The following is a 20306-nucleotide window of genomic DNA, read 5'->3' as shown; positions in this document are numbered from 1 at the left end:
CGCACCTGCGCCCCGGCTAGCGGAGGGAAGGGCAGGCTGAGGGGACCCGCCCTGCCAGCTCGCACTAGCGCAGCAGCCACCTCCTGCAAGTTCCCTCTCATGCAGCCTCTCCCCTAAGGGCAGCAGACCCCATCCCTCCGCACAGGTGTGTGCTGCGAGACTGCCCACACCACACCTGCGCTGTGCCCTCCGGACACTTGCAACCACATAGGCTGGCTCTCCCTGTAAGGATTAAGTGCTCCCTCTGTGGGGGCACTAGCGCCACGCATCAGGCTCAGCACTCCGGTCCCTCCCGGGGCACAGGGCGAGGGCAGCCGGTTCCTCCCCGCGGACGCTCCCGCTCTCTCGCCCTGGGCTCCCCGCCGTCCAGCGGCGGCCCCCGCCCCTCGGACAGCGCACCTGCGGAGGGAAGGGCAGGCTGAGGGGACCCGCCCTGCCAGCTCGCACTAGCGCAGCAGCCACCTCCTGCAAGTTCCCTCTCATGCAGCCTCTCCCCTAAGGGCAGCAGACCCCATCCCTCCGCACAGGTGTGTGCTGCGAGACTGCCCACACCACACCTGCGCTGTGCCCTCCGGACACTTGCAACCACATAGGCTGGCTCTCCCTGTCAGGATTAAGTGCCCCTGATAACCTCCCGACGGCTAGCGGTACCATCCCGCCGTCAGCCGTGGCAGGGCCGTGGGGGTCCCTCCACCAGACCGCAGGGTGCAACGATGCAAGGACAAAGCCAGCTCCCGCTGCTGCCGGGGGGCGACTACCGCGCCGGGGTCACGGTGCATCGCCTCCCCGGGAGCCCAGCCGCCCATGGAGCTGCCATGACAGCCCGGACAGAGGTTAAGCCTAAACTTTGCTCCCGCAAATCCTGGCCGGACCTGCTGTCGGATTCGGCCAACTTCCAGCGGCAGAGCATTTACCGGGCACAGCAGCCCCGCTGATCTTCCTCGGTTGGTGAGAAAAGCGGGGCGAGGGCGCCGCTCGGCTCTCCCGGAGACATCGACACGGAGCGCTTGTTGGCTGCGGCTCACCTGCAGCCCGCGCCTCTGAACGCGGCCGTCCCCGGCGCGAACCCGCAAGTTTCGACACAGGAGCGCTCCGGGACGGCCCCATCGCGGCAGCTTGGGCACGGCAGGTCACTTGTTCCCGGCCGTCCCCAGGCCGCGCCTCCGGGGGACTCGGCTCCGTCCCTGCCTGCGAGCCGCGGGTTCGCTCTCGCTACAACAGCTCGGTGGGCTCGGAGACGGGACAGCCCCTCCCTCCTTCGCTTGCCCGAGCACCCTACCGCAGAGCCCCACGGCGGCAGCGCAGCCTGTGCGCCGCGCACGGGAATTGCCCCTGGGCCGGCTGCCCTGAGCGCGCTGCCCCCGCCCGCAGCCCGGGGGTCGCCGAGCGGCGGAGCCAGCCGCCCTCCCAGGGCCCCGGCCCGCCGGCCCCAGGCGGCCCCCGCGAGGAGGGGAGCGCCCCGAGGTTCGCCTTACCCGGCTGGTGGAGAGGACCTGCCGGTAGCGCTCCTCCTCCGCAGGCAGGGCAGGGAACTGTTGCGTGGAGAGCATGCTCTGGCTGCTGCTGACCCCTCTCCACTTTGGCCGCCCCCTCACCGTTCTCTACCTCGGTCTCCCACGAACCGCGTCCACCCGCCTCCTCCACAGACACACTTGCGGGGAGAGCTTCGCATTTTGTCTGCTCTGCAGACTCCCCCTCCCCGCTCCTCCACCCAATAATAATAAACCTCCGCTAGAAAGAGCCACATCCCCACCCCTTTCGCACACAAGGCTCTACCCCTTGGGAGCACGCAGAGAGACAACCTACTTGCTAATTTCGCCCTAAAGCCGTCCCCCAGGGAGGGCGGATGGAGTGGGCACAGGCTTTGCGCCCCTCCCCATCCCCCCATCCGGTTAAGGGACGCCTCGTCACGCTGCGAAGGGCTTCAGGTAGCGCGACAAGCCTGAGTCAGAGATTCTGTAAGGGATAAGAACTCTCGGAGTTCGCCCCTCGCACCCCTTACCTTGGCTCGCCGGGGCCCCGCCGCGCCCTGGCCCCCGGGCCGCCCGGACGCGCACTTGCGGCTGAAGCGATGCGAAGCCAGCCCAGCGCACGGACCCGCAGGCGCGCTCAGCCCGCCGAGTCGAGGCGCAGAGCTCAGAGCAGAGGTTGGCAAGCGTGGGCCAGACTCCCGTGCCCCCTCCCTCGTCCGCGGTTCCCGGGTGGACTTCCCTGCTCTTCATTTTACGTTACGATCCGGCAAAGGCTTTCCTTTCAACCCAGGGAGGGAGAGTTTCGCGCGGCAGGGACTGCAAAGCTTCCCTTTGTAGCACAGCGGCTGCCCTGTCGCAGCCCGCCCTCTAAGGCTCCAAAGAGAGCTGAAAGAGGGGCTGGCACCGCAGAAGCGAAGGGGAGAGAGCTCCGGCAGGAGGAACCTCCCGGAACCAAGGACAGGTGTCCCCAGCTCCTTCCCCGCAGGAAGGCTCCAGTCCCAGTGTCCTGGCGACCCAGTCTGCCGTGCCCCGTCCCTCCCCGGAGAGGGAGCGCTGAGCGGGAGAACAGCGGCGACCCGACGGCGTTACCCCTCGTCCCCGCGCCGGTCCCGGTCCCGGCCGGCCCCAACGACCGGGAGCCGGAGGGATGTGCTGGTTTTTGCATACCTGTTGAAGCAAAATTCTCAGGCGAAGAGACAAGTGCCACCTGAAGCTGCAAATGACAGAGCAAATGTCCTACCCCATAAGATACCAGCTTTTAAGACCTGCATTTAATCTGTTTGTGCCCTTGTGTTTGCATTCAAAGATGTCAAGTCTGACTGAAGCCCCGGTCTGTGCACACAACGGAGCTCACCAATACTATCCAGGAATGATGACTCAGACTGCAAAGCCAGCTTGGCCTTGGCTGAGGATGGCTTCAGCTGGAGAACTGTGAATTCCAAGACCCAAGCCAGTCTTGACTCCTAATCTCAAACTAATTTCCTCCAATACAAATGCCACTGAAACTGGAGTTTCACAGCGAGATTCAGCTTCACACAAAGAAAGCCTGAGTTCTGGTTTTGTTGGTGATTTTATGGAAATCACTGCATGAGCAACATTTAGCATAAATAATGCTTGGTTGAATCCAGCCACAGTTCCCTCAGAGTATGACTTACTTCTTTCCACACAGCTGCTGTTTAGCCTACCTTACAGCTGAGTTTGATGTATCACAGTTCATATTCATACACTATCCATACCACAGCATATAGACATCATAATGCAGTGTTCAAATAATTCATTAAAATCTAACCATCTTTCCTTATTTGTGGAAAGAAGCATATCTCATTATCTTATAATTAATTTGACTTAATTTGATTTTTTCCCTAATTTTTACCTTGCATTTATTTTACTAGAAAATAGAAAACACTACAGGTTCTTAATTTTCTAATTCTCTAGAGCAACTGACTAATTTACCTGAATAAGAGCAGACAGGAATATAAATATATCCATGAAGCAATGAAAGGGAGCAATTGAAATGCTCATAGATAACAACTGCTAACAGGATGAAACCAAAGCAGAAGAGGAATATCCAAACTAAATGAAAATGAAAACAGGTCACACATGACCCTGTTCCTGTGTGTCCAAACAAGAATGCTCCAACCTAAAGCACACACATCAAGGTTCCACACTTCAGAGCAAGCATCTCTGTGCTCTAACCTCACAACACACAAGCTCATCACTCAGAGAAAGCTGGCACAGGGCAGGTGTGTTTTGGAGCCTGAACTACTGCTGAGACACAAACTCAGAGCTCAATGCTTTAAAGCCACAATCAAATATAGATGCTTTTATGAACAAATTTTGGTGCTACCCGCTTAGTAACATTTCCTTCTCTAGTAGTTAAGGTCAGCACAAATGTCTAATAAATCAGCTATATTTCTCCCTGTGAGGCCAAAAAAAATCTACTAAGTCCAGTCCCATTTGTTTCACCTTAATTGACTTCCCCGACCCATTCTCACAATTTTGTCAGAGCAGTGACATGAAGGAACACAATTACATAATTCCAGCATTCATCTGAGAAGTAAGAATTCTCACTGCCAGAGAAGGGGGCAAAAAGCACACCTAAAACTTGGGCTGCAGCATGTCAGTCATCATTACCTGGGAAGTTAGCTACTTCACTACACCAGTCCTTGAGAACAAACAATTTTTCATGTTGTTTTGATACATTTATTGTATGACTTGGTTTTTACATTAAATTAACACACAAAATGGATTTGATATTGTTACAGGGAAAAATCTTGCCCTAGGAGTTTCCAATCCCAAACATACTGAACAGTTTTAAGAACCCTGGCTCAGTGAAGGGTAAATTGTCCCCACAATGCATCCAGAATCAGGAAAAGCCCCAAGTTTTTTTCACTTTACGCATACCTAAATATTCTTAATGTTAAGTCATCATCAGGCTTCTGTCACTGTAATTTCCCTTCAATAGCAGGTCAGATTATATAATTTGTTTTAATGTATACTGAACAATATGGGTTTTTTTTGTAAGCTGTTAACAGTAAAAATATTTGCTCATTACATTATATAACCGTACATTACATATAAATTGCTACCAAACCCCACCTTCAGTTCAAAATTTCTTTTCTAAAATGACCATCTTTCATTAATATTGAATACAAGGTGATTTTATCTGTACCTTTTACTTCAAAGGTTGTTGACAACATGCAGTTCCAACCAAAGAAAGGCAAAATATTAACCGTAAAAATATTTCAAAGAAATAAACAAAAACCTAGTGATTTATTAAACTGTAGATTGCTTGAACCCCCACATGTTTTTATGCCAAGAAATAAATATCTGGTTCAGCAGGCAAACCAACAGAGTGCAAATGACTCAGATGGTTGGATAAGATACACAGAACTATTTTGAATAAAATTTCAAAAATAGGTATGCCTTGCATAAGCAAGGTTCAGAAGACATACAAATCCTTTAAGAAAGGGAATATGCCCACTCACACATACGTTTGTATGAACAGAATGAATTTGTATAGTAAAAAAGCATGGCAATCTTTAATGAAGATGATCAATGACAAGCCTTTTCCTCTCCAGTATTTCCCACAAATATGCACAAAAGAATACTAAGAACATCTTCAAACATAGAACAAGTGCAGTTAATTAGTATAACTCGCTAGAGAGAGGTTTCTTTTCTTTGCTGCAGAAGCAAGGATAAACTTCCCATTGTACTTATTTTAAAGCTAGCAGTAAATAGAAAAATTAGTGATAGTCATGCAAGATAAAAGCTGTTTCCACAAAGTTCTCATTCATGTTGATTTCCATATTTCAGCCAGAAAGGTATCTTTTTTGTTCTTTTGGATAAACCATCACATTTTACTTCATCTGAACAAAAACATCTCTCCTTTTTCCATAGTGACAGAAGAGTTACTGACATATGCAGTCACACAATAGCATCACCTCACTCTTGTTAAAGAAAACATACTTATATCTGAAATTATCTTCCAGGATTAATATGATGGAAAAAAGTTAAAGCAACTATATTTACTTTTATATAAGAAACAATGTTTACTTTTTATACTAGAAAATAAGAAATTCAATGGAGATGCAACTTTGCACAGTGTAATTTCAATTAATTCTACAACTTTAAATACTAATGGTCTGACACATAAATAATATGCATCTCTAAAATTTAATTTAAAAACAAAGTACTACAGAATAGCATCAATCCATGCTAAATATTGCCAAGTTTTCCTCACCTTTCTCCTCATTCACCAAACTTGAGCGAAAAACTGAAAAGAAACTAATTTTATCCCTGTTTTCTTAATCTATGTAATCAAAAACTTCTGCATTTTTGCAGCTTTTCTATTTTATTTCCTTGCTGCTGAATCAGAATTACAATTGCATATCTGTTCAAATTAATACTGGGTCCCTTCACAAGTAAGTCAATATCAACCAAAAGAGCTTTCAAGCAATCTGTAACATTTTCTGCTAACTCATACAAATGGTCCCACTGCTTTTGCAGGAATTGTGATGAAATCATATGCCTGAATTACAAGGGCATAAAACTAAAAAATACCCGTTGGCCATGTACCACATTTTTTGCAGGAGCTTGTAATCACTTTGCAGTAACCTGCAATGCTCAAGTATCAGCAAACAGTTTCTAGCAGAGGTTTAAAAATTCAGTTTTCTGATTTCCCCATTTCTGAATTGAACTTGCAGTCTTAGCTGAGACTACAGAGCTCCTCTGATAATCCTGAAGCCAGATAAAACCTTCCAGTTCTACCAACCAATACTGATAACCTAAAGCAAGGTATTCAAAAGTGTCAGTAAGAAAACATTTAAACATTTGGAAGTTCAGCTAAATGGTGACTACCAAGCACCATCCAGATAGCTTCAGAACATCATAGAACTGTATTGTTATACTGTCCAATTACATTTTTGCACACCTGTGCAAATATCCAACTCTGACACTTATCCATATGACCAGTCAACTGATACTCTTAGTTTAATTTCAAATTGTTTTTCTGCTGCTGGCAGTTGGGGCAATAGTGAGAATGCAGCCTTGTACCTTAAAACTTCTTCACATCCATGTTCAGCATATGCATCTGTCCACTAAAGGAACTTTTCAGTTAGCTCAATTTTGAGGAAACAAGGGTGGGAAAGAGCAGGGTGAAACAACAAAAAAGCAAACCCCACCATTTGTAAGGGGGGGGGGGCACTGTTTTGGTTGTGATACAGCTGAATTGAAAGATAGTTTACATGTCCTTTATCTGAACAAGGCCCCAGAATATGCAAGCCTAAGTGACCCAAGGTTCCCTATTAGTTGTCATAATTAAAACTGGCGTGAAGCACAGAATTACTGTGTGATACAACAAAGATGAGCATAAGAACACTAACCTTCAATAAACAACTAAGCTGATTTTACAGGAAACATATATTCAATAAAGCATTTTATACTAAGCTATTCTTAATATTATGAAATGGAGACAATTTAAAATAACAATAACAGAAGAGATGTTAACAAATCCCAGTCAAACTATCAGCACTTCAGTGTAGACTAGAATCTACTATTACTTTCAGTGTTTGACTTCAGTTTTGTGCTGTGAATGTAGTAACACAAAAGGTGACATTTCTTCCCTCTACATTTTTTTTAGCAAAGAGTATATATATATAATCTATGCTTATTAAGTTCTGTTACACACAGACTAACATTGTAGGAATAATAGCTACCTAAAGTCCAACTGAGGTATATGAAATATTGAGTTGTTTTCAGTCATTGTAGACCATGAGCCATGCAACCATCACAACAGCAACTCCGAACACTGGCAGCATAATGAGGTTCTTGTACTTTTGCCATGATGATTGTTCAACTTCTACCTCATCCTTTCTTCTCTTATTCTTTCTTCGCCCTTTTAATCTGTTTTCAAAAGCTTCCAGTTCAGCCTAAATAAAGAGAACCACAAGAAGTTGACATTTATATCAGAATTAAAAACGAGGAAACGTGAAGGTTTTAAATAACATTACCAAATAACATTCAATAGAAGTAACTGTAAGCCAGGGGAAGTTACACATCTCACAGATGAGATGTTGGCACTACATCCCACAGGTACAAAGCACATTGTTTTCAAGTATTAAACCATTGTTTAGTTTCCTATAAAAATATTGCCAAAAATGCAGCCAACTGAAGTTTTGCATGCTCAGTTTTTTAACTCAGGCTGAAAATATTAAGCTAAAGATTGTTATTTCCATGAAATATGTTAAAATACATTTTTCTTCCTATTAAAAAACACATTTGCACTTAAGCTATTTTCCAACTTCTATAAGGGCACAGGCTGAAATCTTCAAAGACATTCCCTTGTAATAAAGATGCACTCTGCCAAAAATAAATTAATAAAAACATAAGCAACTAAAACTCTATGCTATTTCCCTCAGTTCTTTATATTTGCATGGTCACTAAATTTTAGATTAATTGATATAATCTTAGATACACACAAAAAATTCCATTTGTTAAGTGTTATAACTTGAACATTTAATCATTCATATGAATATAAGAAGTATATAATATCCTCCAGTAGGAAGCATATGCCTATAGGCCCAAAAATGGAGCAAAACAATTGTAAAAGTAAGAATGCCAGGCTTCCAACAAAGAATGGTAGTTTCAGGGTCCTGTCTGGAATAAACAACAGGATCTCTGATCCTTGTTCCTCATCCCCCTCCATATTTTTTAAAAAGAGTATCATGAGAATACAGAAAAAACTCATTTGAGTGTATACAAAGCTGAAATAAAACTGGAACTAGGCAGCTAAAATAAAGAGTGAAGACTAGGATGAGGCTCCAGTGAGAAGGTATCTGGTTGCTAGGAAGACCTGAGATAGACTAAAATCAGAAAAAGTCTGATGATTACCTGGATTATTGGTCAAGTTGTTAGGTACCAGAGAAAACATGGGGCAAGGCACTAGGGAGTAGAGAAACCAGATGGAGTGAGAGGAAAAGAGATGGGAGTAGCAGAGCGCAGCAAGGCAGGACTGGCTGGGTAAAAGGCACAAGACTGAGCTGAAGCAGAGGAATCATGGACAGTGAACAGGGACAAAGCCTGACCGTGAGAGGAAATAAATCTATGTGACTACAACACAGTGCTGCCAGGAAGAGGGACTAAGACAATACAGTAGGTGCATTATAAAAACAGGAAAAAGACTGTTTTGAGAAACGGACTCTTTTGAGAGTAGTGGTTCAGCAAATAAAATTGTCATTCAGAACTCAAGGTTGCCTGATGTCTGGTCTTCCTCCACTGACAGCAAATATTTGTCAGTTTTACAAAGCGGCTCTTCCCTTCCTGAGCCAGATACCACTGTTAGCAGGAGAAAGGGACCTATTCTGATGTCTATTCCTTTGTACCTAATAAAGGCAAAAATTGTTGGCACTTCTCTGATGATATGGGAGAAGAGTTCAGACAAAGTCACAGCCTATTTGAAACAAGATTACACTCAACTAGCTAATCCCCCTTAGAAAAGCAAAGTATTTTAATTAAACTATTTTTTAAAATTCAAAATCTGGAGGAGAGGGCAGAGTTTTTATGGTTTTATAGACAACATGGCAGTATTTCATTTTAAGACAGACACTCAAGTAAAATCTGGGGCTTCTATAGTTACCATACACTTGTGATCGGTACATTTTAAAAGTAGAAAGCTCTATGAATTACAATAGTTAAAATGTAGGGCTCAAACAAAATTATGTAATAGCTATTCAATTGCATTCCTAGTGAACTCTACAAAAACCTGTCTAAAAATAAATATATAATTTAAAAAGCAAAAAAAAAACCCCCACAGAATGAAAAAATATTTGTAGGCACAGAATATGAAAGAGAAGCCATCTTTTCAGCTACCTTGAAAAGCTACCTACAGATTTTGTGTAACTGTCACATCCCTGAAGTGTCACCTCAATGACCTCTGAAGTAATGGTTGTGCCCAGTCTTCAAACAAGTTTAACTTTTCAAGCTAAACAAGCCTAGGGTTTTTATTTCGATAAGAACTTTATTACAAGAAATTTATATTCTTTGTACATAAATATACTAAAAGTAAAATGGCATGCATTTATTTGAACTGTACACTCAAAACATTAGTTCAGTGTTGCTCAGGCACTGGATTTTATTCTTTCATGTGTTGTTCACTATATTCTTTCTGCACTGAAAGGAGTAGCATTCCCATGGGAAAATGCAGCTAAATTAATAAAAGTAACACTGACAAAGTGTATTTACTGAAAGTGAGGATATATTTTTATTAATAGGGCAGGGGAACACTTTACTTTTTAACTTCTAAGGATCCATTAAAAATTTTTTTTTGTACATAAAAAAAGGGAAAATAAATCTTTCCTACAACTCAGTAAATTACACTTCATGTTCCAGACCCTAACTTCCAGTATTGAAACTCTAAACAGTTAGCTTGAAAATTTAACCAAATCCTTTACAATGGAGAGAGACAGAGAGAGCTTGGTCTGAATTGTTAAATAATCAAAGTGCTGATCTTTTTTCCACCTCTAGCAATTGTGAAAACCCTGGCCTCACAGGGTGCCTCTGAATTAGAAGCAGAGGGAAAGTCTGGCTGCTTGGGCCACAACACAAAGCCTAGCCAAGCCATCTCTTCGACTAAGAAACAAGTGATTCCATCTGTAAATGGTATTAGGAAAAGTTGCTACCAAATATAGCAAATACTAAAATATAAATGCACAGACTTACTAGAGCACTAATTTGTATATAAAACATTTAACGAAGTATTAATCAAAATAGTTTTAAGAAACTGTGACTAATAAATGAACAGTCTCTACAAAAATGTGCTATTGAAGAAGGTGGTACAAGATGCAAACTTTTGTCAGAAGGGAGTACACTCAAAAATCTACTCTGAATGTGACCGAACACCCTACGATAGTGCTGTCCTCCAATTTCCATCAACAGATGGCAGATTATGAGTTCTAACTGGATGGGAACCAATGTTACATAAAAAGGGTGCAGTAGTTGAGGTTAGTACTTGTATGCAGTTCTAGAGCCTATTTATTATTTACATCTCTTTTTTTTTTTACGGTTTGTTTTGTCCTTTATTTTTTTTTACTGTTTTTGTCCTACTGCTTCCTAATACACTAAATAACTAACAACTCTAAGTTAACCTTTTAATAGGGTTCATTATCTTTAGGTGAAGTTTTCCATCCCTGAAGTTGCATCCATACAAAACACATACAGCAGTTGCCATATATTGCATAAAGTTACTACTGTTGGGCTGGAACTGTGAGACTTCAGAGAATGTACGAGTAGAAAGCAATGGTGATGTGACTGCAGAGAGAAACAATCACTGCTGAAGAACCCCACCAAAACCCAGCACACAGTTTCAAAGGAGCCTCCTTACTGAGACTTTACTAGAGGGACTCCAAGTTAAGTGATTTTGAGCAGAAATCATTAGTATTTGGGTGGGATGCCTTCTGGAATGCATAAAAACACTCAGTGCAAGAAAAACATCAGCAAATTTGGCTTTCTAGCTCTAGGACTGTAAATGTGTTCTTTACATGTTTAAATGCCCATTAGCACGCTTCAGTACTTAGCTTGCAAAACCCACCTACGGATTTCTCTGCCCAATTTGTTTCAGACATCTGTATGTAAGTTACACTTCCTGACCTATATGCCAGAAGTAACATTTTCAGGGTCAACTTAGAGAACAAGAAGAAATAGAAGAACGGTCTAGGAGTTATATGAGGGAATATGTGCTCAATTCTGTAGACAGCTGAGATATGAATGTTGCAACAAATATTGCAGAATGATCACAAAACAGTGCTTGGTGTTCTGGACAACAGATGAATAACCACGCTTTTCTTGCAGGATAAGCAGACAAGGTTCCCCTCTGACAAACAAAAACATGCCTTGCCAGAGCATTTTAGATGTAACGTTTTCATTAATTGCTTAGAGAACTTAAAAAGCGTGTATAACAGTTGTGACCCACAGAGAAACTGTCTATCCTAATGAGGTTGGGGAAATGGCACACATGGATCAGCTCTGTAAGCATCCCTTGCCCCCTTCCAAGAAGGAAGCAAGCCACTGATCCCTGATAAAAAGAGTGCGACATGCAGGTGAAAACACAAGTGTAAACTAAATACATAGATGCTGTGATAATTGAGTAAAAGAAGTCAGAAGGCACACATCAGACATGGAATATGATTTGGTGTCAAATGCTCACTCAGGCACAGGCACACATGAACTGGCTGGAAGGCATGCAGACTCCAGATGACAAACCTGACCTAGCCATCACCAAGTGAGCTTAGAGTGTTTGCCTGATGTGATCAGTATCAGCACCTCCAGGCAGCTGGCACAGCAGCTTTGTGGATTGCAATGCCAGCCACACACCCTCACCACCAGCAGCAATTACAGCAAATAGATGTTTCTCCCCCACCCCAGAGACCTTGAAGGACAAAGATTCATCTAGATGTCCTTGTTCTTTCATCATAGGAGGGAGAAGGGGAGCTTCACCGAATATTTAAATCTTGCAGAGGCTATTCAGTATCCTGTAGTGTTTATGCTGTATAAAGTGTTTGATTAAAAGAAAGCATACTTACTACCTTAAAAATAAATTACATTATACAAAGCTATAGTATTACAAAGTTACCATTTTGCACAAAATTATGAAATTGTTTACAAAAATGTGGCCTCAACCACTGTAAATAATTTACAGCACAGAGTATGGTAACAGCTGACAGGAATGACTGTGCATATCACATTAAAAATTATAAATCTTTAATGGAATGTAAATTACATTATTTACTAACAAGAACAAGGTGAGGATGATGTGGATGAGGAAGAAGAAAGGCTAATACCTGTTGTCTTCGCTTCTCCTCTTCAAGAGCAGCTTTGGCTTCTGCTTCTTTTATCTGTCCAGACACACAAAGTTATAATAAACTGTTGTAAACAGCAGCTAAACCTATTTTCTTAAGAAGTCATAATTACTCCTATACAATGGTTCACAGCAAAAGCCTGCAAACTTTCCATCATGTGAGCTCCACCATCCAAAAGCCATATGAAAAGAAGCCATGCAAATTGCAATTGATAACTCTATAGAAATATTCTGCAGAGTTCAAGAAAGCAAATTAAATGCTAGAAAGTATTGAGAAAAAAATGGTGCAGAAAAAATTTTCAATATGTAAAGATGCCACATACTTGAATCTTAGCACCTTCCATTTTGGTCCTACAATAATAAATAAATGTGAAACCTGAACATATACAAACGACAACAGGCAGAGTGGCTCCCATCTGAAGAGATGCATAACTAGGATTCATCAGGTGACTAACAGGACACCAAATCCTGGACAGTACACAGATGCCAAACAGGGATAAAACATCAATAATTATTTTTCATAACGCAAAGGCATAAAATGAATTTACCAGGAGGTTGGCTCACAATGGAGGAAAGTATTCTACTCCCACAGAGTATTTGGCTAAATCTACAATTTCTAGTGCTACAGGACATTTGTAGATGCCAAAAGTTTATGTCAACTGAAAAACAACCAGGCATGCTAATAGGAGATAAATCCAACAAAGGCCATTAGAAAGACACTATCTCACCCTCTTAAGTTCCCACAGGAAGAGTATATGGGAGAAGTTTCTATATCTCCCTTTTTTATACCTTTTCAAGGCTTTTAGCATTGCATCACTGAATCACTCCCTTAGAAAATTTAAATGTAAAAATCTATTAATAACTTGATATGAAAAAAATCTTGATCCTAGTAGCTGGACGATTTGCATACTAATAATGAAAATAGTTTACTGAGTACTGTTTGCACAGGTAGAATTGATTACAAATAATTTCCAATTCAAGAGCTTTTGATGACTAAGGAGAAGGCACACTAGCTCATGCTTTACCACACTGTGGCTCAAACAGCAGGCACTAGGGGCAGGGTCAAAAGCACAGTCCCGTTTGCAGGTTTTCAGACTGATTTTTAAGTTACTAAACCTTGTATCAAATGAAAGAACTACTGAGAATTTCGTTAATCTAGATACAATGGCAGAGTCTCTTTAGAAATGTGTGTAAAGGACCTTTTCAGCCATGCACATCTGAAATCTGAAAATCTGGTGCGCAAAAAAATACACAATGAGCCCCCTCATTTTTCACTGACATCTAACAGCAAAACTTCAGCTACAAAAGAGAAAGAGACCTTCAAATGTGGAAAAGAGCAACAGAAAAGCTTCTTTTTACACTGGTGTGGTCATATTTGTAAAAGATACACAGGTATAATGTACGCAGATAAAGGGAACCTTAAATATTATAATTACAGCATGGAAAAACATTTCTGGGGCTAGTTCTTCAATAAAATGTACAGGAAAAGACATTCAATTCCTAGGCATCTAGTGAGTAAGAAGTGCTTACTCAATAGGTGCCAGACATGAAAAGTCTCATTAAGAATTAATACACTTCGGTTTTAGAAATTAATGCATGTTTTGAAAATGTGCAAACTAATTTATCTTTTGTAAATGTCTGCAGTTTTCAACAAGTTTTTTCCAGTCTGGACACATTAAACAGTAATAGACATAAATAAACCACTTTCATCAAGTGCCTATATTAGTAAACTATTCCAGTATGTCATTTGAATAATAAGTCAACACAGGCTACAAAAAGGCGCCTAGAAATAACTTAAATAAAACTTTATCACTTTATATAAAAACCCCAGCACACAGCAAATTCTTTAATTCATAAAACAGCCAAGCTAGGGAGAAGTCACGTTAACAGCAGTCTAAGTAGTATTCTGCAGTTACTGGAAAGTCTCAATTCTTCCAATATAGGATAACTAACACCACGTGGCAGATTATACTCCACTCCGGACAAGTTGAGCAATTGATAACTGCAAAACCTCCACTGGAAAGACAGATCTTACAATGCTCTGTAAAGCAGTCTGAATGTAGTCTTACAGCACTAATGACTATTTTATCATCACTGATCATCACTTGTTCTCAATGAAAGAGGAAAGAATCAGTTCCAATCAATTCAAAGAAAAAAAAAGGAAAATAACATAAGACTGTTTAAAAATAGTATTTGAGTCAATTAACACCATTCATCAATTCAAGACTAAAAAAATAGCTACTATTCAACAGCACATCCACTTACGTTGCATTTCTGCAGGTACTGCCTTGAGAAATAATGTGTTCTTTTTTCTACTTTTCTTGAAGCTCTGAGAAGAAATTATAGCTCCAATGGATACATTACCTCATATGCTTTCCGCTTCATTTCCTTGCATAATGCATCACATTCCAGTGAAACTTGGCCTTCTTGTATCTTGCTGCACTGCACTTCCTGTTAAGTATAATTTGTCTTTTATAATCATTTCCCTATATAAGATTTTGGTTGTCAACTTCTTTATGAAAATAAAAAAACTTCCTTATTTAGTAAAACATTAGTTTTACATATAAAGCTAATGACTGAATGTTATTTTCATCCTGTAATTATGTATTAAATTGTCCTTTTTTTTTCTTCCTTCTAATACACTAAGCTGAAAGGAAGAATAAATCTATAGTCCAGTTTAATTTTTCTCCTCTTTCCTCATCTGTTTGCCTTAGACAAGTAAGGTAACTTCTGAACCTTGGCATTTAGAGTGTCAGTAATTTCATATATATTATCTTAACTGGCTTACATTACACGACACAGTCTGGTCATGGGGGAGAAAATTAAGTAATTCTCAATCATAGTTTCTCCCCTTTTCCTGGTATTGAAGAAATTAAAAAAAAAAAAACCCAAACAACAAAGTGGTTATCTGTAAGCAGATTTCTCCCCTTTTCCTGGTATTGAAGAAATTAAAAAAAAAAACAAAAAAAACAACAAAGTGGTTATCTGTAAGCAGACGCTGATCAGTTTTAAGTACTTATTCTATATATGTCATCTTTTCTCTTGCTGAGCATCCCACCTGCAAGACTTTTTGGATGCACAAGACATTTTGGAGAAGCTGAGGACTCTGGGGAACTGCTGGAAGGTTCAGAAGTTAACTGGGTCCAGAAAGGTAATTTGAACATTTTTAAATTAAGATAGATCATGGGGTTTTTTTCCATTAAGACATTACCATTTGTCAAAACCTCATATAAATTTCTGTTGTTCCCCTCATAATAGTGTATAGCTATAGTAAACTTGTTATATTACTTTGTCCTTATCTGTATTAGAAGCTAAGGATGCTGCTGCCCATACTTGCTTTTAGGTTTGCAGCAAAGCTTAATTAATTACATTAGATCATGTTTCACAACATCTGTGCTAATTCCAACTTCTGTACATTTTCCCAATATTGTCATAAAAATGTAATTTTTATTCTCAAATCAATCCAGGTTATCAGAGTATTTTTCTCACAAAGCTGCAAAAATTTAAGTGTGAATGAAGATAAAGCTATTGTAAGTCAGGCAGCTAACATATTTTAGAATTAACAAGATTTTATATACTCCAGTGAATCTTCTGATATAGCAGGCCAGATCTTCAGCTGATGTGAATTGTTACAGCTCTACTATAATAACAGGCCCTATTCCAATCTGCAGCATCCACATAATCCATCCATACAAGCTCAGGAACATGAAAAGAATATACTTCATTCAAAAACTGCAGCTTGTAAATTTACCTTTTTCAGTCTCTTACAGAGACATCGGAGTTTAACCTTCTGGCTGCAGTTAAGAGGACAGCTACCTGAATGGCAAATCTCTTTACACCGGTGACCACAGGGCAACTGTAAGGAACAAAACACAATTTAAACTCCCACATCAATAAAGCATTGCAAAATTACCAAGAACCTATGGAATTGGTTTTATTTCAGACACAGAATTTTAACAGAAAACTCATTCAGGTAACTAGTCTTTTAACTTGTAAAATAACTGATTTTTCTTTTCTTTTTTGGGGGGGGGAAATGTTTGCTTATTTACTGGTTTTCAGTTCCTGTAGGATGATTTCTCTTTTATTGGCACAGCTTGATTAGAAAACAATTTCTCCTTTCACATGTTTCAAGAACAGTCATTTCCACAGTGATGTGTACAACAATCACCCTAGCTATCTCTGTGCTAGGGGAATACAAATGGATAAGGTAAAAAACCCCTGAAAACTGAAATTATGTGTACTGTAGCTACTTGTAGATTAGCCAGAGTAATAAAGGAAGAGGAAAGAACCAGAAGCAAAAATACTGTAGAAGAAATCTCCTATTCAAGCATTCTCTGAATTATGCAGAAGTCAAATAAAGGTCACCAAAATTCTTATCATGTCGAAAATAATTTCACAAAATCCTAAATTTCTGCATTTGGCAGATTATCCTATTTCTGCCATCTGAAAGATAAAGATTTTTTTTACTGCCAGTGCAATTTTTAACTTACAAAGAAAATATTATTGTTCATTTACTGTGTAAGAATTGAGTTACTAATTTAAGTATGCTGATTGATAAGAATGTAGCAGTGCTCCCAGCACCGCATTAGATAAAATATGGTCAGGAAAGTAAACAGATTTTTTTCATTGTTAAGAACTTTACTAAAAATATCCCTTGCTCATGAGAAGCCTTCACAATAACAATTTTTCATTTTCAATTACATAACCCAATACTGTTAATAACCAAAGACAGAATCTCACAGAAGACATCTAAGAATTCACATATAGAGAGCTTTAAAGCCCCCAACCAGAAATAGCATTAGACAGTGCTCTTTATCAAAAGTGAAATTTCACCTCTTCACTGTCATCAAAGAATTAACACAAACTGGAAAATGCTCTAAGACATACAATTTTAAGATCTGTTTTTCACATTTATTAAAAATTCAAACAGCATACATACTGTATCATTCACAAGAATGAAAACAGTAAGTAAGTATCAAACCCAGGTGGGTACACCTTTGATTAGTAAATCTGGGTCCTCAGAAGTCATTGGAACTGGCACATCTGAGCTAGTATCGTGAAACACATACCTAAACAGAACATGAATCTTTCAGACTAAAATTACAGAACACATACACGTCTTCATGTCCATGTCAGTAACAAGCCATTATAGCTACTTTGTGCTTTCAGCTCAGTTTCTCAGTTATTGTTTCAGCACATTTCATACAGGACTAGAAGGAACCTTTAAGTCACTATGTTCTGTCCTGAAATCCAGTCCTACTACAGACAGGTACCTCATATATCCTTCCAGAACTGGATGAACACTTACTGTGGAAACAGTTCCCCATTCTGAGCCTATTCTACTGTTTCACTAAGGAGGGTGCTCCATGAGGTCACTACACTAAGCAAGAGCTTTTTTGAGTTTCCTAGGTTTGTTCTAGCTAGTCTAAGCTGCAGTTTTTATCCTCATATTGAAGTATTTCTGTCTTTTCTTAAAAGGCTCTTTATTATGACAGTATTGCCTTAATTGAATTTCAACTATGTTCAATCAATGTTTCTTGAATACACAGCCAGAACTGCATGTAATATTTCAAGTGACATCTCAGCAAGGACTTTGTACAATGCCTTAATTGCACCTCATTCTTAGTAGAGTATGTTCCCCAAAACATCTTCAGCTCTCATTGCCTTTCTCTCCAGCTAATCAGGCTGTGAAAATAAGAATATCTGCTGTTTCCTGGGAATTTATCATAATGTACGGTCTTATTGTTTTGGGGTTTTTTTTGTATTTAATAACATGACCCCAATACATGTGTTCTCAATACATGTGTTCTACAGATGCACTTCCTCAATTCTCATACACTGACAACACCCCACAACTTTTCAACAGAAAATTATAATGTTTTTACTGCCAAGGTCATTACTGAAAACAATGCAAAGTTAAGTGTCAGTTCAGTCCTTGGAAAATCTTCCTTATTGTTAATATCTCTTGCTCCATCTTTTTCTTTAGTTTTGATGTTGTTTTGGGGGAGGGAGTTGGGTGGTTTTTTCAAAAGATAATCAAATACAGTTGTTTCTTTTAGCCACCTTCATGCTGGTATTAACCCCCTCCTGTATCTGAACTAGATATTCACTAAGTAGCACTGACTCGCTCACTCAGCTGAAGCCATATGCAGCAGATCTCACCTACTCACTTTATCTGGAGGGAAAAATACATAAATTGGTCACCTTATCAAAGAAAGAATCTAGTTTTTTTCAGGCACAACTGATCATCAGCAAATATTTTTCCCTGAAATCTAATAATTATTTTGCCTCATTTTGAAAATATGAGGGGAGAAGCTCGTCCAAGCCTTGGATGCTACCAAGGCGAGACTGCCGCCCAGAACTTGGAATCTGATGGCTGGGTCTCCTCACAACTGACCACAGTAGCAAAACCCATTTGCTACTGCATGAACACTGTCTCCTGGCTCCCCACACAAGAGCTTCAGACACAGTAACTCCATTTAGTCTCACCCGCAAGTCACCTCATGCTGGCTGGAACAAGCCATGGCTATTACTTCCAACTTACTCTTTCACAGTAAATAGGCACATTTTCATTAATAGTGTCAAAGCCCAAATAGTAGTGTTCTAAATGACATGTCAGAGCTGCAAATTCAAGACAGTAACCCTCACCTCGACCTCTAAGTGCTACTGCAATAAAATTCTTTGACACCATTAAACCAAAATATTTATAGCACAGGAGTATGTTTAATCCAACACTGAAAAGCAAATGTACACAGTTCAGTCTCCCTGCCAGCTTTTTCCTTGTCCTATGTCTTTGTGTGGGGAACTTTCTTCTTACTCCCTCCACTGTAAAACCAAAACTAAAAAAATTATCAAGACAAGCTGTGAAATGAATGGCAAAACAACAATTCCCCATGATAGCAGAAAACAAAAGCAATCATTCTGCTGCTTCTGCTGGATAAAAAATATAATGGGAAAGGATTTTTTTTCTGCTTGTTTTTAAGTGTCAGTGCTGAACTACTTGGTCCTGAAACAGAAAGTGTGTGTACCCTTTAGATCCTTTGCTACTGTATAAAATCTCTTGTCAACAGCTTCTGAACTAATGTCCAAATTGGACAGGCTTTATGTTTGATATGGAAGGGCCATTAAAAGAAGGGATTTAATCCACAGCTCTGAAAAAAAACAACCAAAAAATGTTCTACAAATATTTTTTCAATAAGCAGTGCATTTAAATCTTAACATTATAACTGATGATGATAAACTCTGTCAACACTTGTGGAGGTTTAAGTGAACTCCAACAGAAGGTAATACACACAACCTGTTAATACACATTTGGTAACACAGAAAATAGCCTGGTACTAAAGAAAATAGCACTTTTGAGCACCGATTCCAAAAGCTAAGTACAAAAGAGAATTTTACCACTTCCAGAGACAAAACTAAATTTTTACAATCCACACACATGTGCAGTGTGTGTTTGCAGAATAAAACTTTATTTCCAGAATGCTTAATTAGTTCAATGCATTAAAAAACTCAAAAGGATTTATCATAATGGAGTCATGTATTTCACATCAAGACAAAAGAAGAGTGCAGAGTAAAACTACAAAGCATGTCTATTTTGTCAAAAAATACTTACTACATGGAATTAAGTATTAAATACAGATTCACATATACTGATAGGAAGACATCAACAATAAAAACTGATAGACTTAAAATTTCTATGTAAGAATTGTCTCAAAACATCTGCAGGCATGATCATAAGAATTTAATCACCCTGATTAAGAAAAAAATAAATTTCCTTCAACAGGATATCTTGTTATTACTACCAAACAAAAGAATTAACTTTCTAATTAAAATGTCTCATATATAACAGCTGTTGCAGCATTAAAGACACTGCTTCTCCCTAAAGCAGAAAGGAAATGTCAGATGTACTACGCAACATGGGAAGTTACTTTTTTAGTTTTATAGCACAGCCAAAAGAAAAGCATGAAACTTCTCAAGTTTTT

At 40.0% G+C, this 20306-nt stretch overlaps 2 protein-coding genes across 3 annotated transcripts in view; both read right to left on the bottom strand.

Annotated features, from left to right (window-relative positions):
- CORIN (corin, serine peptidase) overlaps window positions 1-1662 on the bottom strand; it is a 120918-nt gene extending 119256 nt beyond the window's left edge. For both annotated transcript variants that reach the window (XR_005626499.1, XM_039698906.1), the window contains exon 1: window positions 1476-1662. Coding sequence is in view for 1 of the 2 variants with exons in the window: in XM_039698906.1 (XP_039554840.1) it covers window positions 1476-1550 (75 nt within the window). In the remaining variant the exon portion in view is untranslated. The remainder of the gene's footprint in view (window positions 1-1475) is intronic.
- Window positions 1663-4152: 2490 nt separating this feature from the next.
- The window catches only part of NFXL1 (nuclear transcription factor, X-box binding like 1), a 47588-nt gene continuing 31434 nt past the window's right edge, over window positions 4153-20306 (bottom strand). The window contains exons 20-23 of the mRNA XM_039698765.1: window positions 16076-16180; window positions 14689-14775; window positions 12308-12361; window positions 4153-7402 (exon numbers count right to left, since the gene is read on the bottom strand). Coding sequence (XP_039554699.1) covers window positions 7229-7402; window positions 12308-12361; window positions 14689-14775; window positions 16076-16180 — 420 coding nt within the window. The 3' untranslated portion in view covers window positions 4153-7228. The remainder of the gene's footprint in view (window positions 7403-12307; window positions 12362-14688; window positions 14776-16075; window positions 16181-20306) is intronic.

Source organism: Passer montanus, unplaced genomic scaffold (assembly GCF_014805655.1).
Source record: "Passer montanus isolate IOZ18808 unplaced genomic scaffold, ASM1480565v1 scaffold13, whole genome shotgun sequence".
NCBI lineage: Eukaryota > Metazoa > Chordata > Aves > Passeriformes > Passeridae > Passer > Passer montanus.
The sequence above is the reverse complement of the archived record's forward strand: the minus strand, read 5'-3'. Positions and strand labels throughout refer to the sequence as shown.